Here is a 22,934-nt window from a genome sequence, read left to right as displayed (position 1 = left end):
GTAGCCTCTAGAATTTCACCTCCACCGAAATGCGACCACCGCAGCGGGGATCAAGCCCGAATCTTTCCAGGTCAGCAGCCGAGTGCCATAACAACTGAGACACCACGGCAGCCACATACAGTAGTGAGAGCTATCTAAGAAGAGGTGCACAACAGAAACTGCAGGAACTAACTCAGGCAAAGCGCTGAGTAAGGTGGGGGAGTGAACTCTGCGGTGCCCACAGACAGGAACTGTTCTCTGTCCTGCAGTAGTCAAACACTTTGATCCCAACATAGATGGCCGTTGCTCGCACTGTGGAGACGTCTGTGAAATATTCCACTCTGTGTGGGCATGTACTCAAAAGCGTCACCTACCCCCTTCCCCCACCCCTACCGGAGAGGCAAGGGAGACTTCCCTCCTAAACTGCGCCAAACTGGAGTACCAAAGGACCCTGGTAAAGCGGGTGTGAGAAGGGGCCTCGTCATGCGGTGTCCCGGGCTAAGAATATCGGGCTAAGAATACCCTCGACCATAGCGGCGGACGCAGCACGTCCTTTAATACCGCGAGCGTGACGTGGAACGTCATGTGGAACGTCACGTGTTGGATCGACCATAGCGGAGTCCGCCGCTATGGTCGAGGGTGGCGCTGGTGAACACTCTCAATATTCGCTTACATCCAATAAAGATAAATACCCACGAGAGCAGCAGATTGGACAGCCGTCGCCGTAGCTCAGTTGGTAATAGCACCGGACGCGATATTCGGAGGTCGTGGGTTCGGATCGCACCTTCGGCATGGTTGTTTTTCTGCTGCTTTCGAAGTAATTTTCTTTAAGCGATTTATTAATCTAAGTATTATTATCCCACTGATAAACACAACACATTAAAAAAATAACGTTCCCCTATGCACCTTCGTTTTGTTGGCTCCCTTCATAAGTATATATATATATATATATATATATATATATATATATATATATATATATATATATATATATATATATATATATATATATATTGTAAGACTGGACACGGGATTTAGAATCTTCAGAGGCTGACGCTCAACGAAGAAGACGACGAGAAGCGCCGACCACTTGAGGAGAAGAAGAAGAAGAAGAACTGGGAAGCTCGAGCGCCGTACACTCCGAAGCTCGAGCGCCGAACGCTCTGTGGCTCGTGCGTGCTCTGGACTGAACGCGGTCTCTGATCTGTGCCTGGACGGTTCCGCTGGTTGTTCGTGACGCTGTGCTTATTACTGTGCTGTGCTGTGTGTGCTGTATTAGTAGTGTGCTGTGTTCTTATTACAAGCGGTGGAGGTGCCAACGATCCCTCGCCCTGGAGCTTCGCACCCGCGCATTGCCTACCACCCCTGCAATGCCTGAGACCGTCACACAAACCGCTTCACCGCTTCCGTCGGCTGTCTTCTGTACCGGCGCCGCGCGGCAGCGTGACCCGACCACCTTATGCGGCACAGATGACACGAATGTGGAGGATTGATTGGCCTCCTATGAACGCGTAAGCGCATACAACAAGTGGGATGATAGCGTCAAGCTCACCACGTTATCTTTTATCTGAGCGACGTAGCCAATCTCTGTTTTCGAAACCACGAGGCTGACATCTCAAGCTGGGCAGCTCCAAAAACCAGTCTGACAGAAGTCTTAGGCCGTCCCGCAGTGTGAAAGCTTCGCTCCGAGTAACGCTTGCGAAGTCGGGCCCAGCAAACCGGTGAAAACTTCATCAGTTATATAGATGTCGTCGGCCTCTGCAAGCGTGTCAACCCTTCTATGAGCGAGGCCGACAAGATCAGACACATTATGAAAGGCATTGAGGATGATGCCTTCCAGATGCTCGTCGCCAAAGATCCCCAGACTGTCTCCGGTGTCATCGGCTACTTCCAAAGATTCGATGAGCTGCGCAAACAACGCCTTTCTACCCGGCGTGCAGGCTTACAGGAGGCCGCACTTTGCAGCTTGGCTCTGCCAGGGGACGGGGCTCTGGACCAACAGTCGCTCCTCCAGAGCATCCAGCAGTTTGTACGTAAGTCGCACGCCAGCTATGTTTGTCTACCTGCCCGCCTACGCCTGCGCCGTCGCTCACTCCCAACCTACAGCATGTTATCGAGAAGCAGGTCACTGAAGTCCTGCCACCTCCTTCCCAGCCACCTTTGATCGCGGCTCATCTGACGTACGCCGATGCCGTGGTGCGGTCGCGGCCCTCACCTGCTGCCCCTGTCTACAGGCCACCTACCCGGCAGTTAGAACCCCAGCGACCTGCAACCCCACTTTACCGTCCGGTTGCCCGCCCCCGATCACAGCCGCAGCCACTCAACCCCTGGCGCGCACATGACAACCGCCCTATTTGGTATGCCTGTGGCGTCCCTAGCCACGTGGCTCGTTTATGTCGCAGTCGTGACCACCGTCTCTACGATTATAGGCGTGAACCGACGTACGACCTTCCGCCGTCGTCCTCACCTGCGTCACACTTGCCGCCTCCGGATTCTTCTTCTCCTAGTTACCATCCCCGCTCCCACCGCTCGCCGTCTCCTGGCCGTCGTTCCCGTTCCCCAATGCTCCGTCGCCAACCCGCCGTCCACGCGGAAAACTAACCACCGCAGTTCCGGAGGCAAGAACTGCGTCACCAGCGGCTCACTCAAGAGCTGTTTCTGGATCTGCCAAGATTATTACCGTTTTCGTTGGAGGAGTCGCCGTCGAAGCACTTGTTGACACTGGCGCAGCCGTTTCGGTTCTCAGTCACACCCTCTGTCGCACTCAAAAAAGTGACGACGCCCCTTCCTCCCGTTTTTCCCCGGACGGCCAGCGCTCAGGACATTCGACCGTTAGCCGCCTGCACCGCCCGCATGCTCATCGGGAACGTTCCCTACCCAATCGAGTTCATCGTCCTCGCCCGCTCCTCTCACGACGTTATCCTTGACTGGGACTTCCTCTCCTCACATCACGCCGTTATTGACTGCGCCCGTGCTCAGCTTGACTTGTCGCCCTACAGTGACGCCCCCTTGGACGTAACCGGTGCTGCTGCCGCTACTGTGGTCGTCTCAGAGGACACAGACATTCCACCTTTCTCTTCAGTGATGGTACCTCTTTCCTGTGCTGCGCTCTCAGATGCAACAGTGACGTATACCCCCTCTTTACGATGCGCTGAGCAGAAGTCTGTTTTGCTGCCTCATGCTGGCGCCCTTCCGCCCGGGGGGAATTGTAACACAGGACACGGGCTTTAGAATCTTCAGAGGCTGGCGCTCAACGAAGAAGACGACGAGAAGCGCCGAACACTGCGAAGATCGGGCGCCGAGCGCTCGGTCGCTCGTGCGTGCTCTGGACTGAACGCGGTCTCTGATCTGTGCCTGGACGGTTCCGCTGGTTGTTCGTGACGCTGTGCTTATTACTGTGGTGTGCTGTGTGTGCTGTATTAGTAGTGTGCTGTGTTATTATATATATATATATATATATATATATATATATATATATATATATATATATATATATATATATATATATATATATTGTAGCAATATTTTTTCCGAGGGCGTGCGATTGACTGTTATATCTACAGATGGCCATAGACATTGAAGCTTTTTATTTTTATTTTAGTATTTCTTTGCAACACAACAATTTTCGCCAAAGCTATAGATGACGAACGCAACACGCGTTGATGTTTACGTGTTCTTGTGCCAGATGTGGCTTCGCTATCCATGTAGTACTGGGTAGTATTTTTAAGAGCTGAGTTGTTTTTTTTTCTTTATGGCTTAGATGGTGCATGACGAGCACTACACAATGATCCTCGGTGTATAACCTACTTTACAACGTGTATTTTATTTTATTATTTTTATCTGATGAAGATATGACTGGTCACGCTTGTCTGTGTCATATCTTTTAAATATGCAATATGTTCTGCATGCTCAGCGCTTGCATGGTATTTTGTTATAACGCCGAAGGTGTCCCTACGAAAGACTTGATCTTTCAGACCATGTAACACCTGCAATGTCACGTGCATTTTTTATGTTCATTTACGGTGTTAGTGGCTTGGGAACGCGAGATTACACAGCAATTGTATTTAAGAATTAAGCAAGGATAGGCTGATTTTTGCATTCCCTAACAAAGGCCGGGTCCCAGCCGAAACGTCGGAAATAAATCACAGCTTTAGGTCACGCGACCCTCTTCAATACACACAGTGTTTCACCTCAGGCTTCACAAAATTTTTAAAAATAGGCTTGTTGATGCACAAGAGTGCTTCTTGCGGCATAGCATTGTTAGCGGTGCAGTGATTCAAAATATACTAAGACGTGCTAACTGGCAGGCTGGTTAATCTCTAAGCGTTCTACGGCCGCTTGATGACTGAAAGTGGGGCTCTAGGATTCCTATGTGCGTCCTTAATCCGCTTGATAACGTCCTTTTATTCTTCTTGCCATCTCTACACAATGTGTTTCACCTCAGACTTGAAACAATTTTTAAAAATCGGCCCGTTGATTCACAAGAGTTTTTTTTTCGTCATAGCATTGTCAGCTGTGTAGTGAATAAAAATATTGCTAAGATGTGGTAACTAGCAGGCTGGTTAATCTATATTGAATAGTTAACTTTCTAACTATTACTGTTAGGCTCCGTAATTATTGAGACGCTGTGTAGCCCACCGAGGGTCATACCCATATCAGTTTTTAGAATTTCGAAAACGAAGATATACATATGACTGTGCTCGGCTTTCTCTGTGCGTTCTACAGCCACTTGTTGACTGAAACTGCGGCGCTAGGATTCCTGTGTGCGTTCCAAGGCAGCTTGATGACGTCATCTGACTTTTCTTGCAATCGCTAGAATTTTCGGTACCATATGCGAGCACGTACGCTAACAGATTAACACATACCGCCACCTTTCCTCCTGATGGGCTAGTAATGTTTTCGCCTTAAAAATTAGAAAGAATGAATGAATGCGGTAAAGACATGTATGCTAAGGAGCTCCTTCAAATGTGAGTATCAATCGCAACAGAATGTAAATGTAGTCATAGATTTTAACGAATCAAGGAGAGTCACTGTGTGAGTAAATCCGCTGGAGTTTGGTCGGTGCTCCTTTCTAAAGTACGATCGCTGTAAGAAGTTTCTGCGATGAATGCTTCAGCGAGTTGCCTGTTCCTGTCAAAGCCATTCCTGGAAAATCAAATCGGTTGATAGTCTGTTTGATTTAGGGCTGTTTATAGTTTGGTAACTGATAAGGGGTTTTGCCTTAAGAACACTCGACTGATGATAACTAGGATGACCAGCTCTGACACGCCACGCCTGTGCACAATTTGGTTGTCGGTAACCAGGCTTCGCGCTGAGCTTCGTGACTCACATGGTGACAAGCGCTATAATCTTGACTGCCAGTATAACGACCTAGTCAATGAAAACTGTCCTTTTCCACATCTTCGTCACGCAGTGATCCTAGTCACTGCCTGACATACGCGACATTCATGTTTCGAAAAATACATCAACCCACTGGCATGTCTGATATTGAACGTCTGGAACTGTGAGTTTCCGTTGTAGCACTAGTACTCACCTGCATACATCGTGCGATTTTTGTTGCCAATGAAATCGTAGCCTTCTACCGGCCGGGGAGGCGGCTGGAAGGGGACCTTCTCGCTGCCGTAGTGCGGTGCAAAGTGTGCGACATACAGGAACATAGGCTACGAGGACAAAGAAAGCGCTGAGTGAGGCGCGTCTCTTTGCAAGCGCCATTTCAAAGCTTAATTCTTTAGCGCGAAGCGTTATAACTGCTACAACGTTCTCGACTTTTACAGCGGCCATTGTGCTCTTCGATGTTAGGAACACTATGATCTGAAAGCAATTTTGTGCTAATCGTTTTGCTAAAAGGCGGCGTTCTTGAATGGCTGTACTATGGACGGCGCAATGCAAAAGGTACTGTGATTTTCTGCTTTGGATGGGCTTAAACACTTCGAGAACCCAAATAACGAACTCATAATAACAACGAAGACAGTCTTCACATTTTCAAACGGTTACGTCTGAAAGGCTTTACATCGATACAGGCGTAAATTCGTGCTGCCGTTAGGTGCGCACAGCAGTCACAGAACTTAGTTAATATTTTGCTTTAGGTAATATCCAGCAATTTCAAAGCGGAAGCACTACTTCATAAAATCTAACCCGCTCACCGAGTTTCTGTGAAGATTGACCGAAAAGGTGACCTTGACAAAACCAAGAACAGCAACAGGCAATGATGAAAACGAAACATTGCCGCAACTAGGCTTCGAACCAGCGGCAGCGCGAACAGATAATCTTCACTGGCCACAGCGCAAGGGCATTGTGCTATAGCTTCAGCCGATAACATCTCGCGTTAAACTGCGACACACTCTCGCGCTGTGCATTGCTCATCATAGTCTTCATCAACTTCCACGTGCGGCGCGGACATATCAGGGCAGCTTAGCCTCGGTGAGAGCTTAACCTTAGTCGAATAGCGTCGCCAGACGTGCTAACGACCCAGCAAAGCAAAACCACGATCCAACCAGTATAAACACATGCTTTTGCACGTCCACACGGTTTGTTTGCGTTAATACCCTACCACTGTTTTCTAAGGTAGCCGATAAAATTTTAAGGCGACCGTGAAAAAATGAACGCTAAAGAATAAGAGCTAACTGTGGGAAGAACGCAGTGATACAAAGCAAACAGAGCCCACACTCGCCGCCCAAAAACTCATCGGCAATTTCCTCCTAAAGACAGAAATCTCCTGGAGCATTAGAATATAATGGCGACGCAAATACCAATTATGTTGCTACCTATTGTATTTGGAGATATTTTGCGAAACCCACAAGATTGTAAATTATTCGACGCTTTAGGTCTAGTGTATAACGGACGAGTGGATGAAAGACAACGACTACCATTTAACGGCCAGAAAATGTTTTGTACTGCTGCTTCCCAGCATTTGGAAGCCTGCCACTGGGGTTCAAGCAGATGACTAATACGACGATTAAGAACACTTCGAGCTTTTAAGCCAATTTTTAAGCGTCTTTTTTACAGTGTGAAAACAACGGCCAAAGAGAGCAATCTTACATCAGGTGGTTCCCCATTCAGAGCTACTACAGGCAATGGGAAATTTTTTGCTCGCATTAGTTTTATAGTACACAGAACAATTCTAAACAAAACTTCGCAGGATACAAAACTAGCATGTTCTACCGGAACATTGCCCAACAGCCACATGTACGCGGCAGCTAGAGAATTTGGCTGGCGGGTCAAACTGCTTCTCAGCCGTAAGGTAACTGTCTCCTGTTCTTTGTGTGGTGTAAATTTTAGGCAAGACATTAGCTCCGCATCTTAATTCACTCCAAGCTTTCTAACAACGAATAGACATGCACTCATGACAGCAGATGCAATGTGTCTTAGATTTAAAAAAAATTGAGCAGGTAGTAATGCAGAGTAAATAGCTTTGAAGTACTTCGTGTCATTTTACATATTTTGTGGCGACGTCACAAAAAATGACACATTTTGCTCTGCCAACAATAACCTTCTATGTTCAAAATAAATTATATTCATGCTGCCATGTGTCTACAACTTTGGGTAACGTTTTGAGATAGAGTGTTGCCCGTCGTGTCGCCTTCAAGCAGATCGTCACGATCATCATTTATCACGAAATATAGAGCAGTTTTCGCCTCATAACCCATTGTATTGGTTCCGAATGCATAATTCCTGTCGCGAAGAAGACTAGTCGCACGAACTGGTAACTAAGTTCGGTGATGCACAAGAATTTGATTTCGTGCTAAGGCACAAAAACACGTCAGGAGAAGCCTCCAAACCAGTACACTCCGTTATAGCCCACCTCTTGAACTGGGTGATTCCTAATGACAGACAACGCTTCTTGCGTTATTATATCGGTGTAATATACACCTGTGTAACTCCTTGCCACGGTTAGGTTTCGTCTGAAGTCCAAGCCGGAATCGCTGCTGTTTTTCTGCGCAAAAAACGGAGGTAAAAGAAAACTTCAGCTCACCGCCCATTTGATATTTTCAGATATTTCCGAACAAATGAGGGAGAAGCGAGTTCTTTTTATAGAGAAAAGAACCCAAGCCCTGAAGCACACTCATACATGATAGAACTGATGCATTTTTTTGACAATATGCATAATATGCAAACATGGCAGTGTAAGAGAAACGTTAACTGCGAACGCGATCATTCAGTGAGCAGAAGCAAACGTTCATTACAGCTGACGCAAGATGATAGGGTGGCTTGTTTTACACCACACCGGCCTCCTAGGAACGTGCACTGAACAATGAAGACTAATTGGAATCATGGTAGCGGCCCCGTTTTCACCAATTTTCGGCCAGTCCCAACACCCCCCACCACCGATCATCCGCCAATTTGTTTTCGAAACATCGTCTAATATTCGATTTCTACCGAAAAATTTGACTATTTAGAGAACGCAGTTTTGCCGTTAACATAGATTAAAATTACGGAATGCCTTTGGCTTTCTTGACTGAGGTGTTTTCATTCAAGTGAACACTACAAACGTCTTAAGCCTTTCTACTCATGACATGTACAGGTAACCTAACCTAACCTAACCTAGCCTAACCTTATGAGTATACGTGCGAACAGTACGCTTCAGAAGCCACAGCTAAAAATACGGGTGCCGACAAAACGTCTACTGCATAGTGTTGTGTAGCACTACCGAAACCAATAGCATCCTACTAGAAGGCTAATTTTTGCCTAAAATTATAGCTGTGATTTTGAATAAGTTTTTTTGCGCTATATCAAGAAGAAAATTAAAATACCCGGAAGTTCTTGGCATGGGGATGGTAACGTGCCCAACGTAATAATTGTTAGAAAGGACACGAAAGGAAAGGCCTCATTTCCTTTTCAGTTTCTTAGTGCTAGCTGCCCTTTGTGTAATGCTTAAGAAAATAGAAAATAATACATTATGGCCCTGAAAGATATAGTCGTAATAACGCGTTAAATGAGGTAAAAAAAAATGCAACATGAACTATGGAAACTTAATTTCAATCACCCGGTTTCTCTCTGAATGTTACGTAGACGAATACTGCGATTTCGGCAAGTAAGGACTGATTTTCGGCGTAATCGCCCCCCCCCCCCCCCTCCCCAAGATCTTGATTTTCAAAAACGTATCCTCTGGGTTTTCTCTTCACAAACTGTTCGACTATAACATAACTTCTATTCTTGTTAATTTTCCTAACTCTGTCTCGCTATTGCTCTTGAGGACCGGAACAGTGCAAAAAAAAAATTTAATCAAAATCACAACCGCCATGTTATGCAGCATGTTAATATTGCTTTAGGGATTGAAGTATAATATGCAAGCGGAAAAAGCGACCGCTGGCAGGCGGGAAGCTTAGGGAACCTTGTGACGTAATGACAAACCGCGCAACTTGGCACCCGGAATTTAAATTATTGACTAGTCGCCAAGAAGTTACTTTGAAACTGCACAAGCCTGGGTTTTAGAAACACCTCTAGTGACAGTTTGAAACTGCCATCTGCCGGGGCAGCGACGCATCATTTAACTGCTGTCTTACAGCGCCAGGTGTTGTATGAGAGCTCGCATGCATCTGTGAATGTGAAGTAGGCAATGAACGAGTCCGCATATAAGGGCATTAATCCACGAAAGCTTTGACGCCATACGGATAAGGCGGAGCAACTACGAAACCACCGTCATCTATAGAGGATAGCCTAAAAAAGCTTTTTTTTTTCTCGGTACCGTCACATAAAACGATGCATTAAACATCTGGTCAATACCTGTGTTCGAACGGCTGGCTTCGCAAACTCAATTTTACTGCTTGCCCAGTATACAATGCTGTCAACATTAACGGTACTGCAGTAGGAAGAAGCTGAGCGAAACCAAATCCTCCTCCTATTTATTTTTGGGATCACACCGTGGAATTATATTTCGAACAGAACGGCCAAAGCAACACTTGACTTTTAGCTCTAAAAGACAACGTTGTCATGTGAATATGTGCCCCAAATAAATAAAGCAGTTTTATGCGACAGCGGATACAGCTCGTTCGGGCCAAAAGCCGTCGGCGCAGTAGGCATGCGTGTCGGAAATAATTGGAGGCTGCGTAAAAAAGAATCGTGCAATGCGAACAGTTTGCCCCAGAATGTTCCCGACGGTCTCATACGATTCAAAGTTTCGTGCAGCATGAACGTACTACTTAAGTTAGAGCGCAGCTAAGTGCAGGATTTGAACCGGCAACCTATTATCGGGGGCTCCGCAAAAACAAACTTGTATTAGAGTAAATTGTCGTTTGGGGGAACGGAAAGGTGCATAACTGGCTCCCTGGGTCAACGGACCACTCAATCGCGCATTGAGGCGCGTGGGATGCTGAACGAGAGAGAGGTGTGCGCTGCATGAGCTGGCGTTGAAAATGTTGTAGCAAAAACGCCGCACTGGAGCAATAGGCCGCCGGAGTTCACTGTGATCATTGGCATTGGAGTTGGTAATTTTGTAAGCTCAGAATGGAAAGCCTAAGCAATTGCGATATCATGTCATACCATTAAGGCGGAGCTTTAAGTGACCTCTGTGATTTTTTTTGTACTCAAGGTTTCCTCATTTTTCTTTTAATTTGGAGGCGCTGCTTTCAAACGTTTTAGATATTCCGCACTTTTAGCTTCTCTCTGAAGACATGTGTATCTTTTCGTAGCAAGGAGCAGCAGTTGTCTAACAGTTTCAATTACATATCGTGCTCTGTCTGTGAAAGTTTAATAAAGAACATCTCCCGGGTGACCACATCGCACAGAAATATAACCGTTCGAATCATAGTGATCGAAGCATCAGATGTGTCGAAGAAGACAGCATAACAACTAATCATAACAACCAAATTGTTTCGGCAAAAATACAAGACAACTCAAAGACCAGACACCTTTCGACCTCAATGTTGCAATGGCTCTCTGCACACGTTGCCTACAAAACAACGTTAACATAGCACTTATGGTGTGACAATGACGGGCTTTGACGCATAATGAAACCACCCATATCTACCACACCTGCCGTAACATAAGGACCAGGTATTCCGAACCCACCACCCGCCGAACATCCTCAAGACGCTGCGGCGCTTCGATAGATGTACGGATGAATGGATGGATAGATGGATAAGGCTGAACCCTTTAAAGCGGGTGGTGGTTCAAGCCTTCCAGCCATGACTTGGGAAATTTTACTGTTGTCTTGATTTTACTCTTGCCTTGATTTTAGCCACCAATCAGATAACCTTCGCTTGGTTACTTCTACATGCTCAAAATCGCCTTTCCCTTCACTGTCCTTAAACCACAATGCCTTGGATAAATCAGCCCCGCTGCTTTCCACTGTAGGGTTAAGCTCTTTACAGAAAAGTATCAAACGTTCAGTCGTTTCCTCCTCCTCTCAGCACGCAGCGCACAACGTGTCTATCTCGTGGAACCTGACCCTATATGTCTCAGTCTGCAAAACTCCCGTCCTGGCCTTAAACAATAAAGAGCTTCCTCTACAATTATCCTAGATATTTTCTTCGGCAATTTCCTGCTTAAAGACCCTGTATGTTGCCAGTGCCGATTTCGTCAGCATCCCTCTTTTCCACAGGGCTCTCTCTTTTTCTTAACCGATAATTGCTGATCTGTCCACCTAATGGTGTCCAGATAATTGCTTGTCATTTTTCTAGTTCGCTTTCTGCATTTCGTGTCAACATTCCTTATGTAGAGGTATCTGAAAACTTTCATAGCGCACTGCTTTTCCCCCATTTTTTCAATCGCTCCTCAAATGCTATCTTACTGCTAGCTTCTCTGCGTTCGAACGACGCACATCCCATATCACCCTGTAACCACTGGTTATGTGTATTTCCATGTGCTCCCAAAGCTAGCCTCCCTACCCCGCGTTGTTTGATTTCTAACCTTGCTTCAACATCTGGTCTCATGCACAGGACCGCACTGCTGATAGTCAGGCTAGGAACCATCACCCGTTTACCAATCCCTCTTACCACTCTATACCTATTGTAATTCCACAGTACCCTATTTTTCATGACAACTTCATTCATACTAGTTTTATTCATTACATATTTTTCGTGCTCTGTCAGATACTCAGCACCATTTTTTATCCACGCCCCTAGATACTTGTACTCATCCACTACTTCTAGCGTGAACTCCTTTATTCTATGCTCTCCGCACTCAGCATTAAATATCCTGACTGGAGATTTTTCCTTACTAAACTTGAAACCTAATCTATCTCGCTCTGTACCACTAATGTCTATGAACTTCTGCAAATCTTGTCATCCATTAGCACTATATATTCGGCGTACATTAGTCCCGGTAATGACTGTTTAATCCATTCGCCTTGCTTGAGAAAAGAAAGGTTGAAGCCTAGTCCGCTCCTCTTCAGTTTGGTCTCTAATTCTTGCAGGTACAACATCAACAACAAAAGAGACGGAGGGCATCCTTGCCTAAGCCCCCGCTGTATCTCTATAGACCCTGATACATTTTTTTCCTATTTTATAAGCACTATGTTACCTTTATACATATAAGTTTTAAAAGGTTAATTACTCCATCTTCCACATCCAATGTTCCAAATATGTCCCATAAATCTTCTTGATAAACGTTGTCGTAGGATCCCCTAATATCCAGGAAAGCTAGTCATAGAGGTCTGTGTTCCTTTTCAGTATTCACTATACACTGCGTCAACGAAAACAGATTGTTCTCCAGCCTCTTTTGTTTCCAGAAACCATTTTGTAGCTCCCCTAGCACCCCTTCGTTCTCCACCCAAGCCTGCAGTCTGTCCTTTATAATCTGTACCACCACCCTGCAAACAATAGATGTCACTGGTATGGGACGGTAGTAACTTGCGTCAGCTTTGTCCTCATTTCTCTTATACACCATGTTCATTCTACTTAATCTCCATTCATCGGGGTCTTTGCCATCCACTATCATTTTGTTCAATACCTGTATTAATGTTTGCTTAGATTTTGTTCTTAGCTTATTTGTTAGCATAATCGGAATACCATCTGGTCCTGTCGACGTGCCACTAGGAACCTTCTTCACAGCCCTTTCCCACTCTCTTTGCTGAAGGGAAGCAATTGCAGTAACCGGTCTATCCTCGTTCGACAAATTATGTGCAAAATTACTTTCGTTGACTTTTTCTGTAATCCTTGTTCCTATGTGTTTCATTGCTTCATCCCCTTCTAGTCGAATTCCATGATCTTTAACAATAAACCTTTGCTCTATCCTAGTCTTATTACTTATTGTATTTAGCGGTTTTCACACTTTTTGAGCTGCTTTTCTATTCTTTTTATTTACTTCTGACCTCCATTGGCCACCGGTTTTTCTAATTTTCTCATTTCTCATGGGATGCTTCCCTTCTCCACTTTATAAACGTTTGTATTTACTTCAGGTTCTGGTGCCGCCCTGATCTTGGAATATCTTTGATCCCTGGACGCTTCCTGACGTTCCTCTATTGCCTTCTTGACCCCCTCATGCCACCAACTCTTGGGTTTGAGTCTTTTCCCTTTTGGCTTGACTCGCACCTTTGCCATCTCTAGCTCAAGTAATCGAGTTAATTTGGGATAAGTCCATATTGTTTCATTATTCTCAAATATTACTTTCTCAATTTGTTTGGCTGCTGCTTCCAATCACTTCTCTGAGTAATCATCTCCCTCTGATCGTTCATCTCGCTTCAGTCCTACATTGGTTTCTCTTCTGATACTCAACTTAATACGTTTGCGGTCACTACTTAGACTTCTGGAGGAACTATGTTCATCCATGCTCATTACTGCTAGTCTATTATGCATCCTATGTGACATAAGTGCAAAATCTATCTTCGAGTGCAGACTTCCGGCCTCCCATGTTATGAGCCCTTCACTCTTCTGGGTACTGTTGCATACAACTAAATCATGCCTGTCACACATATCCAGAAGCATGTTTACCTTTAGGATCTGTGTACCCATCAAGGTCTTCGTTGTGTGGATTCATGTCGCCTAAGATAATTATCACGCCCTGTCCTCCCAGCTCATCAATATCGCTGCAATACATTCTACCATTTTCCTGTTTTCCTCTTTGGTATTAGCTTCTGAACACAAGTGTACAAAGCCAAGGAGTATTTATTTGTTGCCATGTCACTTTTCCTTTTAGCCATGAATGTTCCTTGCATCCCAGTTTAGCCCTTGAATATTCATACTTTTATGAATGAATACCCAAATTCCAACCCCCTTTCTGCTGCCCTCTATTATATTGCAATGTTCCCTTGCGCTGTCTGGGTTACAGGGTGGTTGCTCCATGTATCTAAGATGCTGGCAGCGCCACTTGGCTGCCTGGACGAGCGAAGATCAGAAACTGACAAAACGTACACACTAAAACATCGAATCCATTTCTCCCCTCCCACCGACCTTCGACTTTCCTTTATGAGTATATTTCTCCATTGAAGCAATAGTTTCTACCGCACAAACCTGCAAGCGTTTGCTAGAAATCAAAGAACGTCTACTTTTTAATCCTGTGTTCTTATATCGCAGCTGTCAAAGCAATGAAAACTGTTTCTACTAGTGGCTCGTAGAGCCATGAGATCACTCACAGGAGCCCTTTCATGAGTGTAATAATCGATGGCGCCACCCCAGTTGCCCACGTGGCTCACGAAACCCCTTTTCGTGGGCGTGTATGCTGACTTGTAAAAGCCCAGGTGCCACTGGAAATAGAAAGATCAGCACTTAGGAACACAGAACATGACGAACCACACTGAGAGTTAAAAGCCTCATTAACTGAATAAGATGAGGTCATTGCGATCGGCGGATATTATTTTGCGTAGACTTCCATGAAATACACATTTCTAAGATTTATGAAGCCTTTCTTCTTCTATTGCAGTTGCCAGTAAAAAAAAAAGATTAGCAATCGTAAAGTGCCATCGAAGCCGCAGATAGCAACTCTCGGTGCTGTGGTTACGAACACGCCGATAAAGAAGTGCCAGGTCTGTTCGCGAAGCACGGCGCCGCGTAAGCCTCGCGTTGCGATTTTCGCCACTTCGCTGACGTCATTGTGTATTTGGTTTTACTCGTGACTGTACATGTGTGCTGCGTGGATGGCAGGTCTTCTTTTAAAGTACATTTTTTTCGTGAACATCGCAGTTGAACCTTTGTTTAAAAGAAGTTCTGCATATACATAAGTACTGCGTGAATGTTTGTTATTCGGCTGTTATTTTGTTGATGAGGATGCTTCTGTTTTCTTTTTGGTCATTTATCAACATTTATGTCTTATACTGTATAAATCAACCCCTCACTGCAATGGCAATTGTGCTGTGGATAAAGAACAAATTAATATATTCAAGAAAGAAAAGCCAAAATGTTCAATTAATAGCGATAGCAAATTTCAGTTTTGACGTCTTTGTTTGGAACGAAGCAAAAAATATGTGAACGCGGATAAGCACGTGGAATTCGCCTGCGGCCGGCAAGTAGCACAATTATTAGCACTTTTCTTGTTTTGGTTTGTTAGCAATTTCCAAAGCATCAAACAGCAATAGTGACCTAAACTTATTCCCAAAAACAACCAGGTTGCAGTGACCACAGCGGAGCGCGGTTAGATTAGGATTGCCAGCGTTCGCCGGCGGCTGGGAAAAACTGCGCCAGCAGAATTCAAAAGAACAGCCCCCTTACTTTTGACAATGACAGTATAAGAGGACATGAGATCAAGTAAGGTATACAAAATCTAGACTATACTGTCGGCATAGCCATTTTAATTCCCGTTCGAGGAATTCGCCAGCCTACCCAAAGAGCCGGAATGACTACCTATGAGCAAGCACCTCTTCTCATCGCTGTTTCATGATTCATACATATTCAGTCATTGTATGAAAACAGCCAGACGTAACACTAACAAGAGGCGCATAGGACAATTGTTGTTTCTGCTGTTCATTAACGGGAGTCTAGTAGTATAATCATTTTTTTACCTGTCAGGTTAGTAAACTCAAAAGTAGAAGAAATAACTTCACGCCAACAGTGGGATCAGGTCTCTATACATCTGGTTGTAGGCCTGGCAAATGAGCAATGGCGGCGGCTCTTCAACCTTCTACTATCGACTGTATTCGTCTTGCCTGTAACCTAACCTTTAGCGAGCTATCCAGTGCCATTAACGTCGTTGAGCGGCGGAGGTATAGCGATCTGTAATACCACAAGTGCCACGTTGGACGCCATACATCGGCGAGGGCGACAGCTACGTTGAAACCCTCTTACGCTACCTACGCAAGAAAACTGTGTTTTCTGGTTTTGTTGACTGCCGGCGTCCTTGAAATGTCCGAGCGAGTCCTTCATGTCCTAACCCTTGTCTGCTCGATACCCTAATGAAGGTCTCGGTGCTGTCAGTACGCAAGAACTTCGCAAGAACTGCAAGAACTTGCGCATAACATAAAGCATTCAGTGCGATGTGTGCAGTCACATCAGGTATAGCACTACTGCCTTCGAGCACGCTGGCAAGAAGAATGATAGCACCAAACATGAAGGGCGACCGATGAGGATGACACTGATGCCCTTCCCTTTTGGTTGTGAGTGGTAAACATCGCCTCCTTGGCTTTCATACAGTCATCACCGGAGCGCTTATGTCACGATATGTGCCTGCAGTGTAAGTAGACAGGCTGGTGGTGGTGGTGATGAAGATGGCGGTTTATACAGCGTCATTTAGTGCAGCCACTTAATCGCTGCCGCCTTTGGTTCATGAGCGGAAATACCTGCTAGATTTTTTTTTTCTCATTCTCGCTGCGAAGCCCGAGTGGTCAAAGTGGAAGTTAAGCAAGCTACTCAGTTCGCGCTGTAGTGATTTTAATAGACCTCGCGGCGCTTTCTAATTTAGATAGCATTCAATGGTTCTTTCTCCACTCTTCGGCAGCTCAAGATATCATCTGCGACCATTCGCGAGCCGGACGGATAACGTAAAACCACATTGTGATAATAAATGACATAACACCAAATCTGGCCTTTTCTTGACGAATCTTTCCCCCCGAATGGTTTGCAGTCTGGCGCGAACTATGGGAACCGAGGCGCTGCGATTGGATGGCGGTGGTGGTGAAAGACATTTATTGCCTCGAAAAGAGTACGTGTAGGGAGGTGTGACTTGACTGACTCATAAGGGGCCGGCCCTCACAATGACTAGGTGGAGTCCCTAGTACGGGACCCCAGTACGGGACCCAGGCGCACTCAAGCAGGGCCTTTTGGGGCTGTAGGTTAGAGCAGCCAAGCAGGGTCGCCTTCTTGTCCTCCCCGGTGAGGTTGGGGCGAGGTGCGCCCTCTTCCAACGAGTGGAAGCGCGCATTGCCGGGAGGAATAAAGGCTAACCGAACATTCCTCGTGTAGCCGGCGCAGCGAGTACTGGAGGTTGGTTGCTGGAAATCTGCCTCTAAGACGCGCGTGAGCACGAAAGGGCGAGAAATAATGCGCCCTAAGTCGGGGCTAGATAACTAAAGACGCGGTGTGTTTATAAACGAGCACTGCGACTCTCTAAAGGGTCAGTGTCACAGATGCATTTTGTCTGGCTCTGGAAGAACACTACCGCACAACAATAGAGTCATCACGATTTCCGCTCGATGCGTGCAACAAGCGGAGAAACGCGCACAACCATAAACCGAATTCTTCAAGCAGCAGCCGTCCTGGAATGCGCTACGCGTTACCTATAAAATATTTCATGGGTTTGCTTACTGCCAACTCAGCTATAGGCTGTAATATTTTCTGTATGAGTCGCTAGAAAGGAATTTATGCTTTGAGTTGATTGCTTCAAATTCGGAATGAAGTTCTTACGGAAATCGGGGGATGTTCGACTTGGTTTTGCAAAGAATGGAGGTAAAACTATCTGATATAAAACATCACGGCGTCCTTCAGCCAAAGGCACCGGTGGTGAAGCAATGAAACAAGCTCCGTATGCTGTGACCTTGACGGCACCTTCTATAGGTAAGTTTTTGGGCGAGTTGGTGACGGTATTCCATGATTTTTGTTGCTGTGTGTGTGTCCCTATGTATTTAGTTCTTGTATGTCCCGTTCGTCGCGCTGTGACCATAGAATACCTCCTATAGTAAGGATCTCCCACTTCAGGAAACGGCCACTGAGTCGCCGAGGCACTGAGGAAAGGCCGAGGATGTGTATGATGATACCCTCTGTGAAGGCTTCTGTCCAGACTGGGCGGCAGAGGTACATGCCTGTTTCCTTCTCAGAATGCCCTTGATCACTCCGAACTACCGTGTGCTGCGGCATTTTTCCTACACGCATCGCGCGTATCCGGCGCTACGACACTACTGTGGAATTCTGAATGCCGCCTCTCCCATGAGAAGGGGGCGGTAGTGGTAGTCTGTTTCATGTCTATCAAATTCAAGCATAAAGATGAAGATAAATATTTAACGCAAACATAAACGCGAACGTTCTCATTTATTTTGTTTCGATAGCCCGCACTGAACAAGCGGATAAACTTCGGGTATCACGCTTGAGGCGACGAATCGTGTTATCGCAAATCGTGTTAAGATATGAAGCCACGTTTGGAAAAATAAAAATTAATTTCTGATACAAGCAGGAAATTAGCGGTCAGTCTTATAATTCATGGTCTTATCCCACTAAAAGAATTAAAGAGATGAAATAATATATTATTTTTATTTTACAAAATTGCTAATTGTCCATCACACCACGGCATTGATAACTGCAATTGTGTTCATCGCAAGGCGAAATGGTTTCGCAGTTATATAAACAAAAGCATGGCCTGCACAATGAACAATAATAGTTATGATAACATCTATTGTAATTGTATAATAATGCAATGACCAAAAAGAGTGTTTTTCCCATAGCGCTCACAAGAAAATATGTGAAAGCGTCCTATGACCATAGTGCTGCTTTTTGAACGTAATGGACGCATGCACGAAAGAAACCCTCCGAAACGGAAACGTACCTTTCCGATAATGTACGATGTATAGCCTAGATCGTTGAGCCACTGCGGAAGAAGCTTCAGCTCCAGGGGTAGCCCTCTGGTTTCTTCCATCAGGAGAACAAAGTGCTGCATCCCTAGGAAGAAATGTTTAGGACGATAGTCAATCAATACCATGATTAACAGGTATGACGTAAGGTTTTAATGGGTCGGGGAGACGCCCGAATGTAGGGCGCTAGACTCATTTCGACTACCAATGGTTATTTAACGTACCCTAACATCCCACAGCACACAGGCGCATTGTATGTCGCCTTTACAGAAATGCGGCCGCCGCTGCCGGGATTCGAATGCGTGGCCTCGGTGCAGCAGTCCTACGCCATAGCGACAGGAAATTTGAGGATCGATTGAAGGCAGTGTACAAAAAGAACAGACGTATTATATTTCCGTAATGTGGGATAGACATAATGGTGGTGTCAGTGCACCCACATTTCGACTCAGTAAATATTTCAACTCATTAAATAATGTTGAAGAGACATATCGTTTTCAAATCCAGCAGCTAGTTCAATGCGAGGGATGCGTACATTCTCGAGTTGCCTGTGAGCGAAACATTTCTGAAATTAGAACGTTGCAATCCCAACTCGCTTCATAGTTTACTCCACGTGGCATTGTCTATCTTACGCTTCACGAACAGCACAGGAGGACAGTACCTATACATGACATGATTTGCTACATGAGTTGCGCTATGATAGATCAGGGCGGTAGAGAAAAAGCTAATCAAGGTGATTATTTTTGCAACAGGCTTGCTGTATGCATCGACAGAAATAGAAATAAGTTAAATGCGACTACGGGGCCAGATTTTTCTAAATTATTCAGTATTTGGTGCTCTTATTTAGCATAATTCTTATCCTTGTTTCTTTTAAAACAGTCTTTCATTTCGACCCCCTTATATTACAAGCGTGTGCAATTAAATGTGTTCCTCGTCCTCGTTTAGAGATTTAAATTTTTATGTCGGACGCCTTCAGCTAAACTTGAAGACTGCTATCGTCTCAAAGTCTGGTAATCGCTCTTTCTTCGACAGTGTCGCTTAGTTTGTAGGCGCTAAAATTCTTGGAAGACTCTGATGTAAGCCTAGTGCTTTTCTGCATGCTTTTCTGTGATCCGCTATTTGTAGAAAAGAAGCTTTTTTTTTCACAGGAATAAACAGTGTTCCCGCGTGTTGTCTCTGAAAAGGTTAAAGACCAGTTTTCTAAGCATTTCACTCCAGAAAAGACGAGGACCGGGCCGGGGGAAACCTTGTGCCCATTGGAAAGCCGGTGGGTACCCGTGAGTCCTGGTGATAGAACTAAGCCTTTCCTGCATGTGCAGCGGGTGCACAAATCACTAGGCCAGCACTTCAGTGCGCTTGTTGCGCGGACTACGTTTGTACTTTTATGGCTGTTGTCTCAATACGGTAGCGCTTCAGAGCAAAGTCTACCGGTAGAACCAAGTACCTGCTTTAGAGTTTTTATCTTTATGATGCGCCCACCTCAGCTCCAACGCTCTAGCCAAGCCAGCTCACACATTTAACCTACTTACAAAAATAGGTTTGTCAATATGTCGTGCTGAATTTTGAAGAGTTGCTTTTCAAGACAAAATGGGCTGCTTGCCTGTCCTGGTGTAACAAGGAAAATGTTTATCTCAGTAAACAATCTAAAACAAGTACTGATGCAGATTAGCGGTTGTATTATTCGGTGCGTCAAATGGGGGTATTCAAAACGCGCGAAAGGGAGAATGACTACCGTGGATAGTTTATTGCTGCTACAGGCTTGCTCAACATCGTCAAGAATTTCATTTAACCATTACTGAAACCACTGATGAGCTTGTTTTTATAAGCTTGTCTGTAAGCGTGACCATGCTTTCTAGCATAGCTGCCGATGATTAAGCACTGAACGTACATGTGAACTCAAATCTTCCAATGCAGAATCCGCTTATTTTCTTTGTTGGTATTATTCTGAGAGAAGAAATACAAGTCGTTTGGCCGATAACCACTTTATTCGTGGGTTGACGATGCTCTCATCGGTGCGTAAATGCCGGTAACGTCTCAGAGTCTTGTGAATAGTGCGTTCTCTGAGTTTCGATCCTCGTAATTAAAACACTGCGCGTGTAAGCGTAAGCTAAAACCTGCTATTACGAAGAGACGTTATAATCAGCGCACAAGGCGACTTGTTAAGACTGGGACGATAAAGTGTTCTTCGGCTCCATGCACATATCAAAAAGAGGTGTTTTTCGGATCAATGCACTCCGCAGAAAAAGCAATTTTGTAGTCCAAATTTAAAACCGCAAGCGTTAGTGTGACGAAGCGCCGATCAAAAATCACATTCTGCTTACTCGCGCATAAAACGCGTGAAGTTTTATTCATCACAATTTGTGCTTATAAACCAGGAACTAGTAATTTATAATAAAATCATACATTTGGAACTACCGTATTCACTTGTCTAATGCACGCACTCGCATAATGAACGCACCCACCTCTCCGGCTGTAATAAACACGACTATTTTTTCTCGCGTAACGAACGCGCCATTTCCTTTGAGCGCACAGTCTACTGCTGTTAATACTGAATGGTAGCAGGCACACTTCCTCAAGCGCCAGAAAAACTACGCAATAATACAAAACGGCCAACAAGTCTTCATTGGTGTGGAGGTCAGGAGTATGAATCGAGTGGTGAGAAAATTTTTAAGCTAAATTTTTGAGCTACAGATGCTTGTTTTTTTGCTAGATAGACAGAAAAATACTTGGAATTTTTAAGCTAACATTTTGAGCTACAGATGATTGTTTTTTTTCTGCTAGAACAACAGTAAAATGTTTAGAAAGAGCGAGATTATTAACCATCTCTAAGCACAATAACCAGATGGGCTACTCCTCAGTGTCCCCTTAACCTGAAAAAAAGATAACGCTAGCACCCAGATACCTGTCCCGCGACGAAACAATTGTATCTTTAACATTAATACAGTAAAGACAAATAGAGAAGCTGAGCATGACGACGCTATTCTTCTTTACTGACTTTCTCAGTGTTCATATCGGTCAAGCTGCTCACCGCCCGGATTGATGTACCGAAAGACCACGAACCACAGGACAAGCCTCCCGTCGGCATTCTAGTACCGGATTAAATACTCTTCCACAGAATGCCTAAGTGCTTATGTTGTGTTTAGTAACACTTTCTTCACATCCTGTATATTTGCCTATAACGTCCCAACCTACTGGTTGTTTCCACCTCATGTGCTGCCGCTTGGGGACTTCCTTCGAGCGAGCATCGATGCGTGTGCTTCGTACTGAAGCTCGGCTTACCGGCCACTAACGCACAAAATGACTGAATAAGCTCGCGCGTCATAACAAAAACATGCTTGATCTTTTATAAAAGAAGATTACGTCAAGCAAACTGGCTTGACCACCCCTTTAAAGTATATTTTTACTGACGCCACAGCTCCAGAGATTACTGAACATGTGGAGAGCAAGAGCTGTTCCGGCGAAGGATAATTGAGAGGAAGGAACGTGGTAAGCAATCTTGTAGGTCGCGCTATGTCTTCATAAATGGAAGCTCCAAGGTTACGTTTGCACCAGCGAGTTGCGGACGTCGCGCGCATCATTTCGACCCATTAGTTACCCCTTTGGAGCCTTAGAAGACATGAACGGACCGCAATGAGTCGGCTCAAAACCAAACGCGCAGCTTCCGCAACTCGCAGATATCACTACGCATTGTGGGACACATTACTAAGGTCGGTTTACTAAAGCGTTTTTGAATAGTTCTTAAGCAATGTGGGCTTTTCTTAAATCACGCGAAGGAGACAAGCAATTAATGGTTTCACTATTTCCTTAACACGCCTATTCAAATAGTAAACTTTGAAATATGCCATGAATTTTTATTGATTTATTTATTTTATTAGTACTATCAGACATAAGGTCATCACACGGTGAATGCGGGAGCAGAATTCAAGAGATGTTATACACAGCCACAAAAGAAAATTTTATACAAACCTTAACATATTCACCACCAAATGAGACAGCGTCGTCCTGCTCTGCAGAGACAGGACTCAAGTGCAACAGATATGAAGGACCCGTATACTCATGAATACGGTCTTTTCAGACCACTATAAATCGGTAC

General features: G+C 44.9%; 1 protein-coding gene across 1 annotated transcript in view; it reads right to left on the bottom strand.

The window, feature by feature from the left end:
* The window catches only part of LOC144123078 (arylsulfatase B-like), a 48,541-nt gene that overhangs the window by 15,635 nt on the left and 9,972 nt on the right, over positions 1-22,934 (bottom strand). Inside the window, exons 4-7 of the mRNA XM_077655982.1 lie at positions 18,820-18,932; positions 14,489-14,599; positions 7,781-7,912; positions 5,513-5,639 (exon numbers count right to left, since the gene is read on the bottom strand). Of these exons, the coding sequence (XP_077512108.1) occupies positions 5,513-5,639; positions 7,781-7,912; positions 14,489-14,599; positions 18,820-18,932 (483 nt within the window). The remainder of the gene's footprint in view (positions 1-5,512; positions 5,640-7,780; positions 7,913-14,488; positions 14,600-18,819; positions 18,933-22,934) is intronic.

Source organism: Amblyomma americanum, chromosome 3 (assembly GCF_052857255.1).
Source record: "Amblyomma americanum isolate KBUSLIRL-KWMA chromosome 3, ASM5285725v1, whole genome shotgun sequence".
Taxonomy (NCBI): domain Eukaryota; kingdom Metazoa; phylum Arthropoda; class Arachnida; order Ixodida; family Ixodidae; genus Amblyomma; species Amblyomma americanum.
Note: the sequence above shows the minus strand (reverse complement) of the source record. Positions and strands in the feature narration are given on the sequence as shown.